Below are 11,094 nucleotides of genomic sequence, written 5' to 3' on the forward strand. Positions count from 1 at the left end.
GCAAGTCAGTGCCAGGCAGTAAAGGGCTCTGTGTAAGGGGACTTAGGCGCATGCGTGTCTGCGGGGCTTTTGTCAATAAAGTTCATACTGAAACACAGGTCCAGTTCTCTACCTGGGGGGCGGGGCCGTCCTGGATCCTTCTTCATCATCACTTCCTCTGTTCTCATTAATAATGAGAAGGCAAACCGTCTTCAAGAACTGAAACCAATCAAGTTACCTTCAACTTCAGCATTTAATCATTACAAAGACCTGTGACTGTGAAAGACTTTTTAAATGAATGTTTGTTTTCTCTCCCTCAGTGTGTAGACATGTCTGCTGCCAGCAACCTGAGGTCTGAAGATCAGTTCCTGTGCTCCATCTGTCTGGATGTCTTCACTGATCCAGTCAGTACACCATGTGGACACAACTACTGTCAGAGCTGCGTCACTCAGCACTGGGACGTTAGTGACAGGTGTAAATGTCCAATGTGTAAAGAGGTTTTCTACTCAAGACCTCAGTTGAAGATCAACACTCTGCTCTCTGAGGTTGTTGCTCAGTTCAGACGTGAAGCTCAACAGAAAACCAGCAGCAGCAGCTCAGAGCAACAAGTTTCCAAACCAGGAGAAGTTCCCTGTGACGTCTGCACTGGAACCAAACTGAAGGCCCTGAAGTCCTGCCTGGTGTGTCTGACCTCCTACTGTGAGACTCACCTGGAGCCTCATCTGACACTGTCAGGTCTGAGGAGGCATCAGCTGATGGAGCCTGTGGACAACCTGGAGGACTGGATGTGTAGGAAGCACGATAAACCTCTGGAGCTGTTCTGTCAGACTGACCAGACATGTGTCTGCATGCTCTGCCCTGTTTTAGACCACAAGACTCATGAGTTTGTTCCTCTGAGAGAAGAATATGAAGGAAAGAAGGCAGAGCTGCAGAAGACAGAGGCTGAAACTCAGTGGATGATCCAGAAGAGACGACTGAAGATTGAGGAGATGAAACAGTCAGTGAAGATCAGTAAAGCTGCTGCAGACAGAGAGAAAGCAGAAGGTGTTGAGGTCTTCACTGCTCTGAAGGAGTCTGTTGACAGAGGCCTGAAGCAGCTCATCAAGGAGATCGAAGAGAAACAGAAAAGCTCAGAGAAACAGGCAGAAGACTTCATCACAGAGCTGGAACAGGAAATCTCTGAGCTGGAGAAGAGAAGCACTGAGGTGGAGCAGCTCTCACTCTCTGAAGACCACCTCCACCTCCTCCAAAGCTTCCCATCCCTGAAAGCTGCTCCACCCACCAAGGACTGGACACAGGTCAGAGTCCGTCCACCATCATATGAGGGGACTGTGGGGAGAGCTGTGTCTCAGCTGGAGGAGACGCTCCGTGGACAGATGGAGAAGATGATGGAGGCTGAGGTGAAGAGGGTCCAGCAGTTTGCAGTGGATGTGACTCTGGATCCTGATACAGCACATCCTCATCTCATCCTGTCTGATGATGGAAAACAAGTTCATCATGGTGCTGTGAGGAAGGAACTCCCAGACAACCCAGAGAGATTTGATACATGTGTCTGTGTCTTAGGAAAACAGAGTTTCTCTTCAAGCAGATTTTACTTTGAGGTTCAGGTTGAAGGGAAAACTGACTGGGATGTGGGAGTGGCCAGAGAGTCGATCAACAGGAAGGGAAGCATCACAGAGAGACCTCAGAATGGTTACTGGACGATATATTTGAGAAATGGAAATGAGTACTCAGCTGCTGCTGGCCCCTCAGTCCGTCTCAGTCTGTGGTCTGGTCCTGAGAAGGTGGGGGTGTTTGTGGATTATGAGGAGGGTCTGGTCTCCTTTTATGATGTAGATGCTGCAGCTCTCATCTACTCCTTCACTGGCTGCTGCTTCACTGACAAACTACACCCATTCTTCTGTCCTGGTCTTAATGATGGAGGTAAAAACTCTGCCCCTCTGATCATCTGTCCTGTCAATCAAAATGAGTAGACCGATGACATGACTTGGTTTTGATGTGTGGTTTAATTAACTGATTGATCTTTATTCATTAGATTCATTCAATTCATTGAGTCATCAACGCTGTCATCGTGATCATGTTCATTATTGATTATCTTTACTGTTTGATAGATACCCATGTCATGTTCTTGTCTTTAGTTGTTTATAAAGATGGACGCCACCAAAGCCAAAATATCCCAGAAACACTTGCTGCCATTTTGCGCTGGTGATGTCATTTCCAGAGTCTGTTCAGGGGGTGGAGCCTCAGCATCGAGGCCCCGCCCACATGCATGCCCAAACCTGCAACACTCGTTCTTTTATGTAGGATCAAGTCGTTAATTAAAACCAAATGAATCAGTTGGACAAACAATGGGGAGTTTCTTTAGTTTGGCTCATGTCCCATCTACTAGGGGCGGCCAATCACATCGTCCATCTTTATACATAGTGACTGTACAGAGGGGAAAATAAAAACTAAATACGATGTTTAATTGATTAATGTTTGTTTTGATTTGTTCTGATTGTTTACTTGTCTCTCTCTGCTGATTGTGATTTAAACAATAATAAATAAAGCTTTGTTTGAATCTCTTATTGACTCTTTCTCTGTGGTTCTTTCAGACTGATCACAGGTCAGAGTCATTCACACACACACACACACGTCTTGCGTTTATGAGCTGAAATATTTCTTTTGATCTATGATTCCTGTTTGTGTTGTGATGTCAGTAAACGTGTCACGGCGGCGCTGAGAGGGAGAATTAAAGCAGCGAGTAGTTGGAGACGCTTCACCTCCATATTTCACTACAAACAGCACAGAATAAAACGAGCGGCTCTGAAGAACCTCCAGGATCATCTGCATTCACTTCTCAAATCTGATCTGGGACCAGTTTAACACGGACACACTCACACTGGACCAAGCAGTTTGGTTTTTGACCGTCCTACAATGGTGCACTGACCTTGGTTTAAATCAAGTTATACCATGGTCCGGGTGAATCCTCGATTCTGATTGGCTGCTGGGTGTCCATTAAAAAGTGATAATGGACACCCATAAAGATGTTCCGGTCAAATTGCCTGATTACGTTCTAAATATTACTGCGCTGGCTCAAACGCTTGTTAGTAACCACGGCAACGGACACTCGGACCAAAACAACTTTTTTTCAGCACATCACGGCACTGGAGTCTGTAAACACACCAGCGGTAAGAAGTGCACTGGACCTCTGAAAAGCTTTGTGTCACGTAACATTTAAGCCGTCACCTCACCTCCCTTTACTGATCAACTATCAGGCTGTGGCAGAGTCACTGGCTGTAACGTTACGCTGCGGTCACAGCGGGTCCCTCTTTTTTTCTCTTTTATCGCCGACGAGTTTATTAAATAGTCCGCTCGGCTCAGCCGCTTAAAGACGTATGATTTTAACGGTAAAAACAAAATTTTAATGGTAAAAAACATCATTTTAATGGTAAAAAACATCATTTTAACGGTAAAAACAACATTAAATTACAAGTAATTGATTTAATATGTATTTATCTCGTAAGTGACCATGGTATAAGCGGGATAATGCCCTTCGAGGTGTCCGATTATCAGAGATTAATGGACTTCGCGGAAGCAACGACAGTTCACGCCTCCGCATCGTCCATTAATTTCTGATAATGGACACCTCGTCGGGCATTATCCCTTACAGATAAAATACAAAAACAACAGAAATGTCTGATCACCTGCCTCTCTTCCTAGGAGAGTCACCGGAAAAGCTATAAAGCACTTCCTGAATTGCCTATTTTAATAGACTGCAAAATTAGGAATTGTAACAGTTAGTTGTAAAGTAACTATTAACAAACAACATAAAAAAAACTGACAGTTTTCTCAATAGCCATTGACAACTCCACTGTTTCCCCCTCCCCACAGGTTAAGAGTCTGGGTGTCATCCTCGACAGTACTCTATCTTTTCATTCTCATATCAATAACATTACCCGGTCTGCTTATTTTCACCTACGCAACATCAACCGCCTCCGCCCCTCCCTCACCCCCCATACCACTTCTATTCTTGTTCATAGCCTCGTCACTTCTCGCCTCAGCATTAAAATGAGAGTAAAAGAGAGGATTTATTTTTCAAACTCTGTGCCCTCTTCCTACTAGCTAATCAATTTGTTTAGTCATTGAGTTTCTCTTTCTATTTTAACAATTTATTCATATTTGATTTATAAATTATTTTCTAAATTCCTAGTTTTAAAACTTTTCTAGCAAACCAGATGTCAGCCTCAAGTATAGCCTACCTTATATATATCTTATATATATTGCATTTTAAAAAAAACTCCCACTCGAACAGACACGAAACGAAATTATTGCCTATAACTGGACAACTGAAAGTGCATATTAACGGGTTAGAATAGAATAGAAACTTTATTGTCCGACTAATATCGGAGTTCTCCAACTCCGATTAAGACTCCCAGATAATACGATTGGAAATCAGTTTTCTTCAGCATGTATTCGCCTTAAATAGACTGAAATTGGACAATGCACGTGCACATGCTCCACAACAGTAGAGACGGCACAAAGTGGAGCAGAGAAGCCGTCCGAACCCGGTTAAGTAAAGGAAAAAGCCAACAGTGGCCACCAGACATGTGTAACCATACCGATGAGCTAACTTGTCCTTTTTAGTGTATAATCTCCTCTCCTTCAGCCTCGTGTTCTCACTACAGCTGTTCTGTTGTAGGGTAAACACACATGACGCTGCAACCCAACTACACAGCTGTTAAATGATTGGCTGTTTACCTGTCACTCATAGCATCCTGAAATGATTCAATGGCCCACATCCATGGGGTCTGAATATAAAAAATCTAATTAATGTCTAAGAGTAATTGGTATGAGCCCAGGCTTAGAATGGCATTGGTCACTCACTACCCTGTCAGTCAGTCATGTTTGATTCCATGTAGACTATTTTACTGAATATCAGTAATTACAATGCATTATCCAGTTCATTGTCATACTTTTTAAACAGGTTGGAAACTTGGCCAATGATGTTAACTGACAGTTACTAATATATTTTCTTTTCACTTTATTAACATTAGATTCTGCATTTTAAAATGGCAACAAAAAGATGACTTGATTTGGACTTGACTTGACATAACCTGTTGCTTGACTTGACCCCCCCCACCCCCCAAAAAAAAAGTGAACTGGCACTTACTTGAGTCTTGCACATGTGGGTCCCATCTCTGTTTACATCTCTCATCTCATTCACCAGTGTGATGGCTGCTTGTTCCCTCCTGAGGGGAGCTCAGGTGATGGAGCTCTCTCTTGACTCTCTCTTGAAGCAGTTTGTTTTTCTTTTAAATCTTGTATTCTCATATTGCTCTGCTCATTGTAGCCCCAATGTCGCTCCATCCTTCTGAAGTTTCACTTTTCAAGCCCAAACAAAGCACTGCAAGGAAGAAAAAGGGGAAGACAAATTGAAATAAAAATCATAGCAATAACAATGCACAACCATTGTGACATATTGATTTGATTACATAACATTTTTAATTTTTTTAAATACAAAATTATATTAAAATTAGGTTTAATCTTTATAGTTGAACACATTCTACATCTCGGAGGCGAGAGAGATGAAGAGATGAGGGTTGAGAGATGGTGAAACACTGTTTGGTCAAATGAGACTACTGCCATAGTCTCGGTAATTAACGGCAAACACCGTGGTTTTTATTTATTCTTTTTTTTTTTTTTGTAGAAGACACGGAAATAATGGGTGGTGATAGTGACCGTACTAACGTTCCTGACACAGAAAATTAATAAAATCAATAGGCAAGACCTTTAAGATGGATTTGGACATTATGTTGTTTCAATATTTATTTCGGAGGTGAATACAATAAAACCGAGAACATACCTCCTTTTTGTTTTCCTCTGCTCCTCTCTAGCTCGATCCAGTTCTTTTCGCGGGCTTTCCAACTGAGAAGTAGCCGGACCAATGAGAGCGTGGGAGACAGCGTCACATGCTGAGGATTGGCCAATGAGAGTTGCGCTCCGCTTGCCGTTTATGCCGGTGCCATAGAGATAGCAATTGCTCTATGTTACCTTAGCAACACTTAGCTTTCTAGGCTGGGCAGGAGGCAGCCTATATTTAAATAAAAACACACACTTGGGTGGTCTAAGGTAGTTTATCCACCACTTTATTTTCCCGTGATCCATTGCGTCACACCACAACGGAAGTCGGTTTTCAACTTCCGTTTCACTCCGTAGTAGCATTTTAGCAAGCAGCTAACTGGTAGCGTTAGCCCCCTGTGTAGGTACCAAATGTGGGGGCTCCGGGCTGCCAAAACCGTTTTGACTAATCTGATGTTTGTTAAGTCTATAAAACGAATTATTGAACAAACATTAGGCTACTATTTCTGTGTGCACGTTTTTGTAATTGTCATGGTTATTGTAGTTGTTAGCTTTGCTGCTGCTGACAGCTAAGTTAACAGCAGCAGCAAACTAGCATTAGGACGTCAGCTGTCAAAACCCTCCCGTTGTCGGACACGACATGAAACTACTCAGCTCAGTCATGTTGTGGCTAACTTAGATGTCCGCTGGAAAAAAATATTTTTTTCATGGGCCGTTTATTGAGACTACTCTGATGTTTATGAAGTCTATAAAACGAATTGATGAACAAACATTTTAGATTAGCTGGGCTAACCGTTAGCTGTTAGCGGTTAGCCGTTAGCTGTATCTTAAATAACTCAATAAATGGCCCATGAAAAAAATATTTTTTCCAGCGGATATCCTAGTTACAACATGACTGAGCTAACTGGAGTAGTTTCATGTCGTGTCCGACAACGGGAGGGTTTTGACAGCTAATGTCCTGATGCTAGTTTGCTGCTGCTGTTAACTGTCAGCAGCAGCAAAGCTAACAACTATGACAACCATGACTAATTACAAAAACGTGCACACAGAAATAGTTATGTTTGTTCAATAATTCGTTTTATAGACAAACATCAGATTAGTCAAAACAGTTTTGGCAGCCCGGAGCCCCCACATTTGGTAGGCTACCTACACCGGTGGCTAACGCTACCAGTTAGCCGCTTGCTAAAATGCTACTACCAATGGATCATGGGAAAATAAAGTGGTGGATATTTCAATAAAAACACACACTGGGGCGGTCTAAGGTACTTTATAGCTCATCATGATGGCTACAGCGGCTCCAACGTTAGCATAACAAACCACAGCTGTCAATCAAACACCCACCTGAGACACGGCTGGTCGTTAGCCTACCTGTCTGTGGTTGTTACCGCCGTTCCTCCTGTCTGTCCCCGCCTCTCTGCCCCACCGGCTGCTTTTTCTTTTCTTTTTTTCTTCTTCTTTTTTTTTATTAATTCATTTTGATTTATTCTCTAGCAGCTGTCTGTAAATCTGGTACAATGACGGTCAAGTGACAAAATGAGCGTCCTTCTCTTCACCAGCCTGCAGTCACAGTTTACTCCGCCCACGTCGAGTTTCATTGGTCAGCCCTTCAAATTAAAAGCTTATAATAATATGTTATTATATTAAAATAATACGACAAACATCATTATTTCATATTTGAAACGTTATAATTGTTTTGTGTTGTAAGATGTGAAATCTAACCTATTGGTATTCTCATGATAATTATGTATCTATCTCTATTTGGTGATTTTATGTTAGTGAATGAACTTCCATCATTTATTTATCAGACTTCACCCACAAGTGTTCCATGTCCCAACAGCCGAGTTTTCACCTGTCACTGTCTATTTCCCTCTATTTCTTGATCATTTCTTGTTTAATGTTTCACATTTTTAAGCCAATTTTTTTTTCTTTCTTTTTTTTAATGTCTGTCGTGAACGCGCCTGGCCGCGTTCTCGTCACTTGAGTGGAGCAGAGCGCGTGGAGCAGCAGCTTCAGGTCCGTATCAGATCAACTCCTCCTTTATATCAGTGTGACTATTGATCAGTAGGCTATTATATATAAATGTTTTATTCTCTGGTTTCACACGTTTTATTATTCTATTTTTCCATGTTGAATCTACATTTATTTTCTGTTTGAGGTGATTAAATAGAAACACTGAGTGAGGAATAAGTGGCTCTGCACGTGTGTCCCTGTGTGCGTGTGGCGGGTTGTTATATTATTATATTAGGCTAATATAATTACTGTATTATCATCATAAATATTATTATTATCCTTTCATCCTTCCTCTGGTCCTCAGTCCACGGTCCCGCGGTGCGTTCACGGGCTCAGAAAACACATGTCTTCATTAAAAACTATATTCAATAATGAAATTATTTATTATTATTTATCATGTCGATTTATGATTATTGGACCTGCGTCTTCTCCTGAATCTGAAGAACTGAAAAAACAAAACGAGTTTCACTGTGACGGAGAAACTGTTGTAAAAACAATGATCAACCATTTAAAAAAGGATCAATTCGTTTTCTTTTAATGAACTAATCAATTAACTGATGAAATATTATTTCAAAGTATCATCACAGATATTGAAATAGAATAAAATCAAACAAATAAACAGTCAATAAAAACAGTGACAGTGGCGGTTTGTAACCAGCAGATGGAGACAAAGAGCTGCGTCATTATGATTATTATTAGTCTATTAGTTTTCAGTTTGCTTCAATCAATAATGATGAATTATACACACGAGTTATTAAACAATCTCATGAACTACATGTGTAAAACTAACTTATATTTAATTATAATGTTTTTTTCATCATCTCTAGTTCTTTATTCTTGTTTATCTTCTTTACAGTATGTCTTTGTGAACTTTTTCACCTATATTACGTCACAGCAGAGAAGAGTTGAGGTCTATAAGAGTCTATCAGGTGATTTACAGATGTGTGAGCAGCTGTTTACAGTCAGAGATCAGAACAGACCTGAGGTCAGTGTCACATTCCCCAACCTGAGGCCGAATCTCACAGGGAGCTGACACCGTAACCTGGAAACTGGAAACACAACTCTGTGTGCGTGTGTGTGTGTGCGTGTGTGTGTGTGTGTGTGTCTTATGATCTGTTGTTTTGCTGTTAAACATCATTTTCCAGCTTTTTTTTTTTATCCATATCTGAGTTAATTCTCCATGGATCCCATGTTTAAAACTTCTGATCTGATCATTTATAATAATAATAATAATAATAATAGAAATAATGAATATGTTTTATAAAGCACCTTTCATGATACCCAAAGTGCTTTACACAAACCATTATTCATTCATTCATTGAAGTCTTTTCTCTTCCTGTCAAAACATCAGACGTTTAATATCTCGCCCTGCACTGAGAGGCCGTTTATTAATTTTGTCTCCTACTAAAGAGGAACTTCCACCTTAACTTTTCAGGATTTCCACCTTAACTCTGTAGTATTTCCACCTTAACTCTGCAATATTTCCACCTTAACTCTGTAGTATTTCCACCTCAACTCTTTAGTATTTCCACCTTGAAGGACAATTCCGGGCGAATTCAACTCTGGGGTGTATTTTCATATCATTTTAGGTCTAAAAGAATGAATCTGAAGATTTTCAGTTTAATTGCTCCTGTTTTGCGGTAGTTGCGTCTGTCCCCGCGTCCCCACGGCAGCAATGAATGGGAGTGGATGTAAGTTCCGCTGTTTAGGCTGTTTCCAGCCCTCAAAGCCGCAATTTTTTTCCACAGACAGCGTCAGATGGCGACTCAAACATGCACCGAGAAGTTTATTTACTTCAAGCAAGCCGACATGTTTGTAAAACTAGATCTAATTCAAAGTCTCCCGGAGTCTCGCGCGAGCCCGGAGTTGCAGTGCTGGTGTATTCAGGCGCAGTAGGAGCTACCGCTTGTGTCATAAACACAGGAATATCAACTCTTTACTTGCTTGAAGTGTACATTTTTTTCCACAGACAGCGTCAGGTGGCTACTCAAACATGCGGCGAGAAGTTTTTTTTACTTGAAGCAAGTAAAGAGTTGATATTCCTGTGTTTATGACACAAACGGGAGCTTTCCCACTGCACCCGAACACACCGAGCACGGCAACTGGGTCTCGCGCGAGACTCCGGGAGACTTTGAATTAGATCTAGTTTTACAAACATGTCGGCTTGCTTGAAGTAAATAAACTTCTCGGTGCATGTTTGAGTCGCCATCTGACGCTGTCTGTGGAAAAAAATTGCGGCTTTGAGGGCTGGAAACAGCCTAAACAGCGGAACTTACATCCACTCCCATTCATTGCTGCCGTGGCGATGCGGGGACAGATGCAACTACCGCAAAACAGGAGCAATTAAACTGAAAATCTTCAGATTCATTCTTTTAGACCTAAAATGATATGAAAATACACCCCAGAGTTGAATTCGCCCGGAATTGTCCTTTAACTCTGTAGTATTTCCACCTTAACTCTGCAATATTTCCACCTTAACTCTGTAGTATTTCCACCTTAATTCTGTAGTTTTTCCTCCACAACTCTTTAGTATTTCCACCTCAATTCTGTAGTATTCCACCTTAACTCTGCAGGATTTCCACCTTAACTCTTGTAGTATTTGGACCTTAACTCTGCAGGATTTCCACTTTCAATTCTGTAGTATTCCATCTTAACTCTGCAGGATTTCCACCTTAACTCTGCAGGATTTCCTCCACAACTCTGTAGTATTCCACCTTAACTCTTGTAGTTTTTCCTCCACAACTCTGTAGTATTCCACCTTAACTCTTGTAGTATTTCCACCTTAACTCTGCAGGATTTCCACTTCCACCTTAACTCTTTAGGATTTCCACATTAAGCAAAACAACACCAAATAGTAGCAGATGGGATAAAGTTATGGAAGATACATTTTTATCAGGCATTTAAATGTAACATTAAATAATAAAATAAAAATTGGTTATAATTTGAAATAGGTAGAAGACGGGCAAAGTCCAGGCTTTGTTTCTTATCTCTTCTCTTTGGTTTGTGGACAAAACAAGACATTTGAGGACGTCATCTTGTGGTTTGAGAAACACTGATTGATGTGTTTAACATTTTATTGACCAGACAACTAATCGATTAATGGTTTAAATAATCGACAGATGAATCGATAATGAAAATAATGGTTAGTTGCAGCTCTATAGTTCCCTCTGTCGCTACAATACAGATGAGATCTGCAGGCGTCTGTTGTAGATTTAACTTCAAACTAAAAAATGAGGAAGCGAGACGTTTTCTTCCATGCAAAGG

At 41.0% G+C, this 11,094-nt stretch overlaps 1 protein-coding gene across 2 annotated transcripts; it reads left to right on the top strand.

Moving 5' to 3' along the window:
* The first annotated feature begins 304 nt into the window (after positions 1 to 304).
* LOC146992485 (E3 ubiquitin-protein ligase TRIM39-like) lies at positions 305 to 2,411 on the top strand. 2 transcript variants are annotated; one of them, XM_085786590.1, is made up of 2 exons: positions 305 to 980; positions 1,050 to 2,411. In XM_085786590.1, exons 1-2 carry the CDS (start codon positions 309 to 311, stop codon positions 1,950 to 1,952), a joined length of 1,575 nt encoding a protein of 524 aa, XP_085642716.1. In that variant the 5' UTR covers positions 305 to 308; the 3' UTR covers positions 1,953 to 2,411. The 2 variants fall into 2 exon arrangements, with proteins under 2 accessions (XP_085642716.1, XP_085642706.1); XM_085786580.1 differs by having other exon boundaries at positions 305 to 2,411.
* The last annotated feature ends 8,683 nt before the right edge of the window (positions 2,412 to 11,094 follow it).

Source organism: Trachurus japonicus, chromosome 1, assembly GCF_045865225.1.
Source record: "Trachurus japonicus isolate A0001 chromosome 1, Traja_1.0".
In the NCBI taxonomy this organism is placed as follows: Eukaryota; Metazoa; Chordata; class Actinopteri; order Carangiformes; family Carangidae; genus Trachurus; species Trachurus japonicus.

What these genes read in the sequence shown, in the direction of transcription:
- LOC146992485 (XM_085786580.1), top strand. Translation starts at nt 309, where the DNA reads ATGTCTGCTGCCAGCAACCTGAGGTCTGAAGATCAGTTCCTGTGCTCC.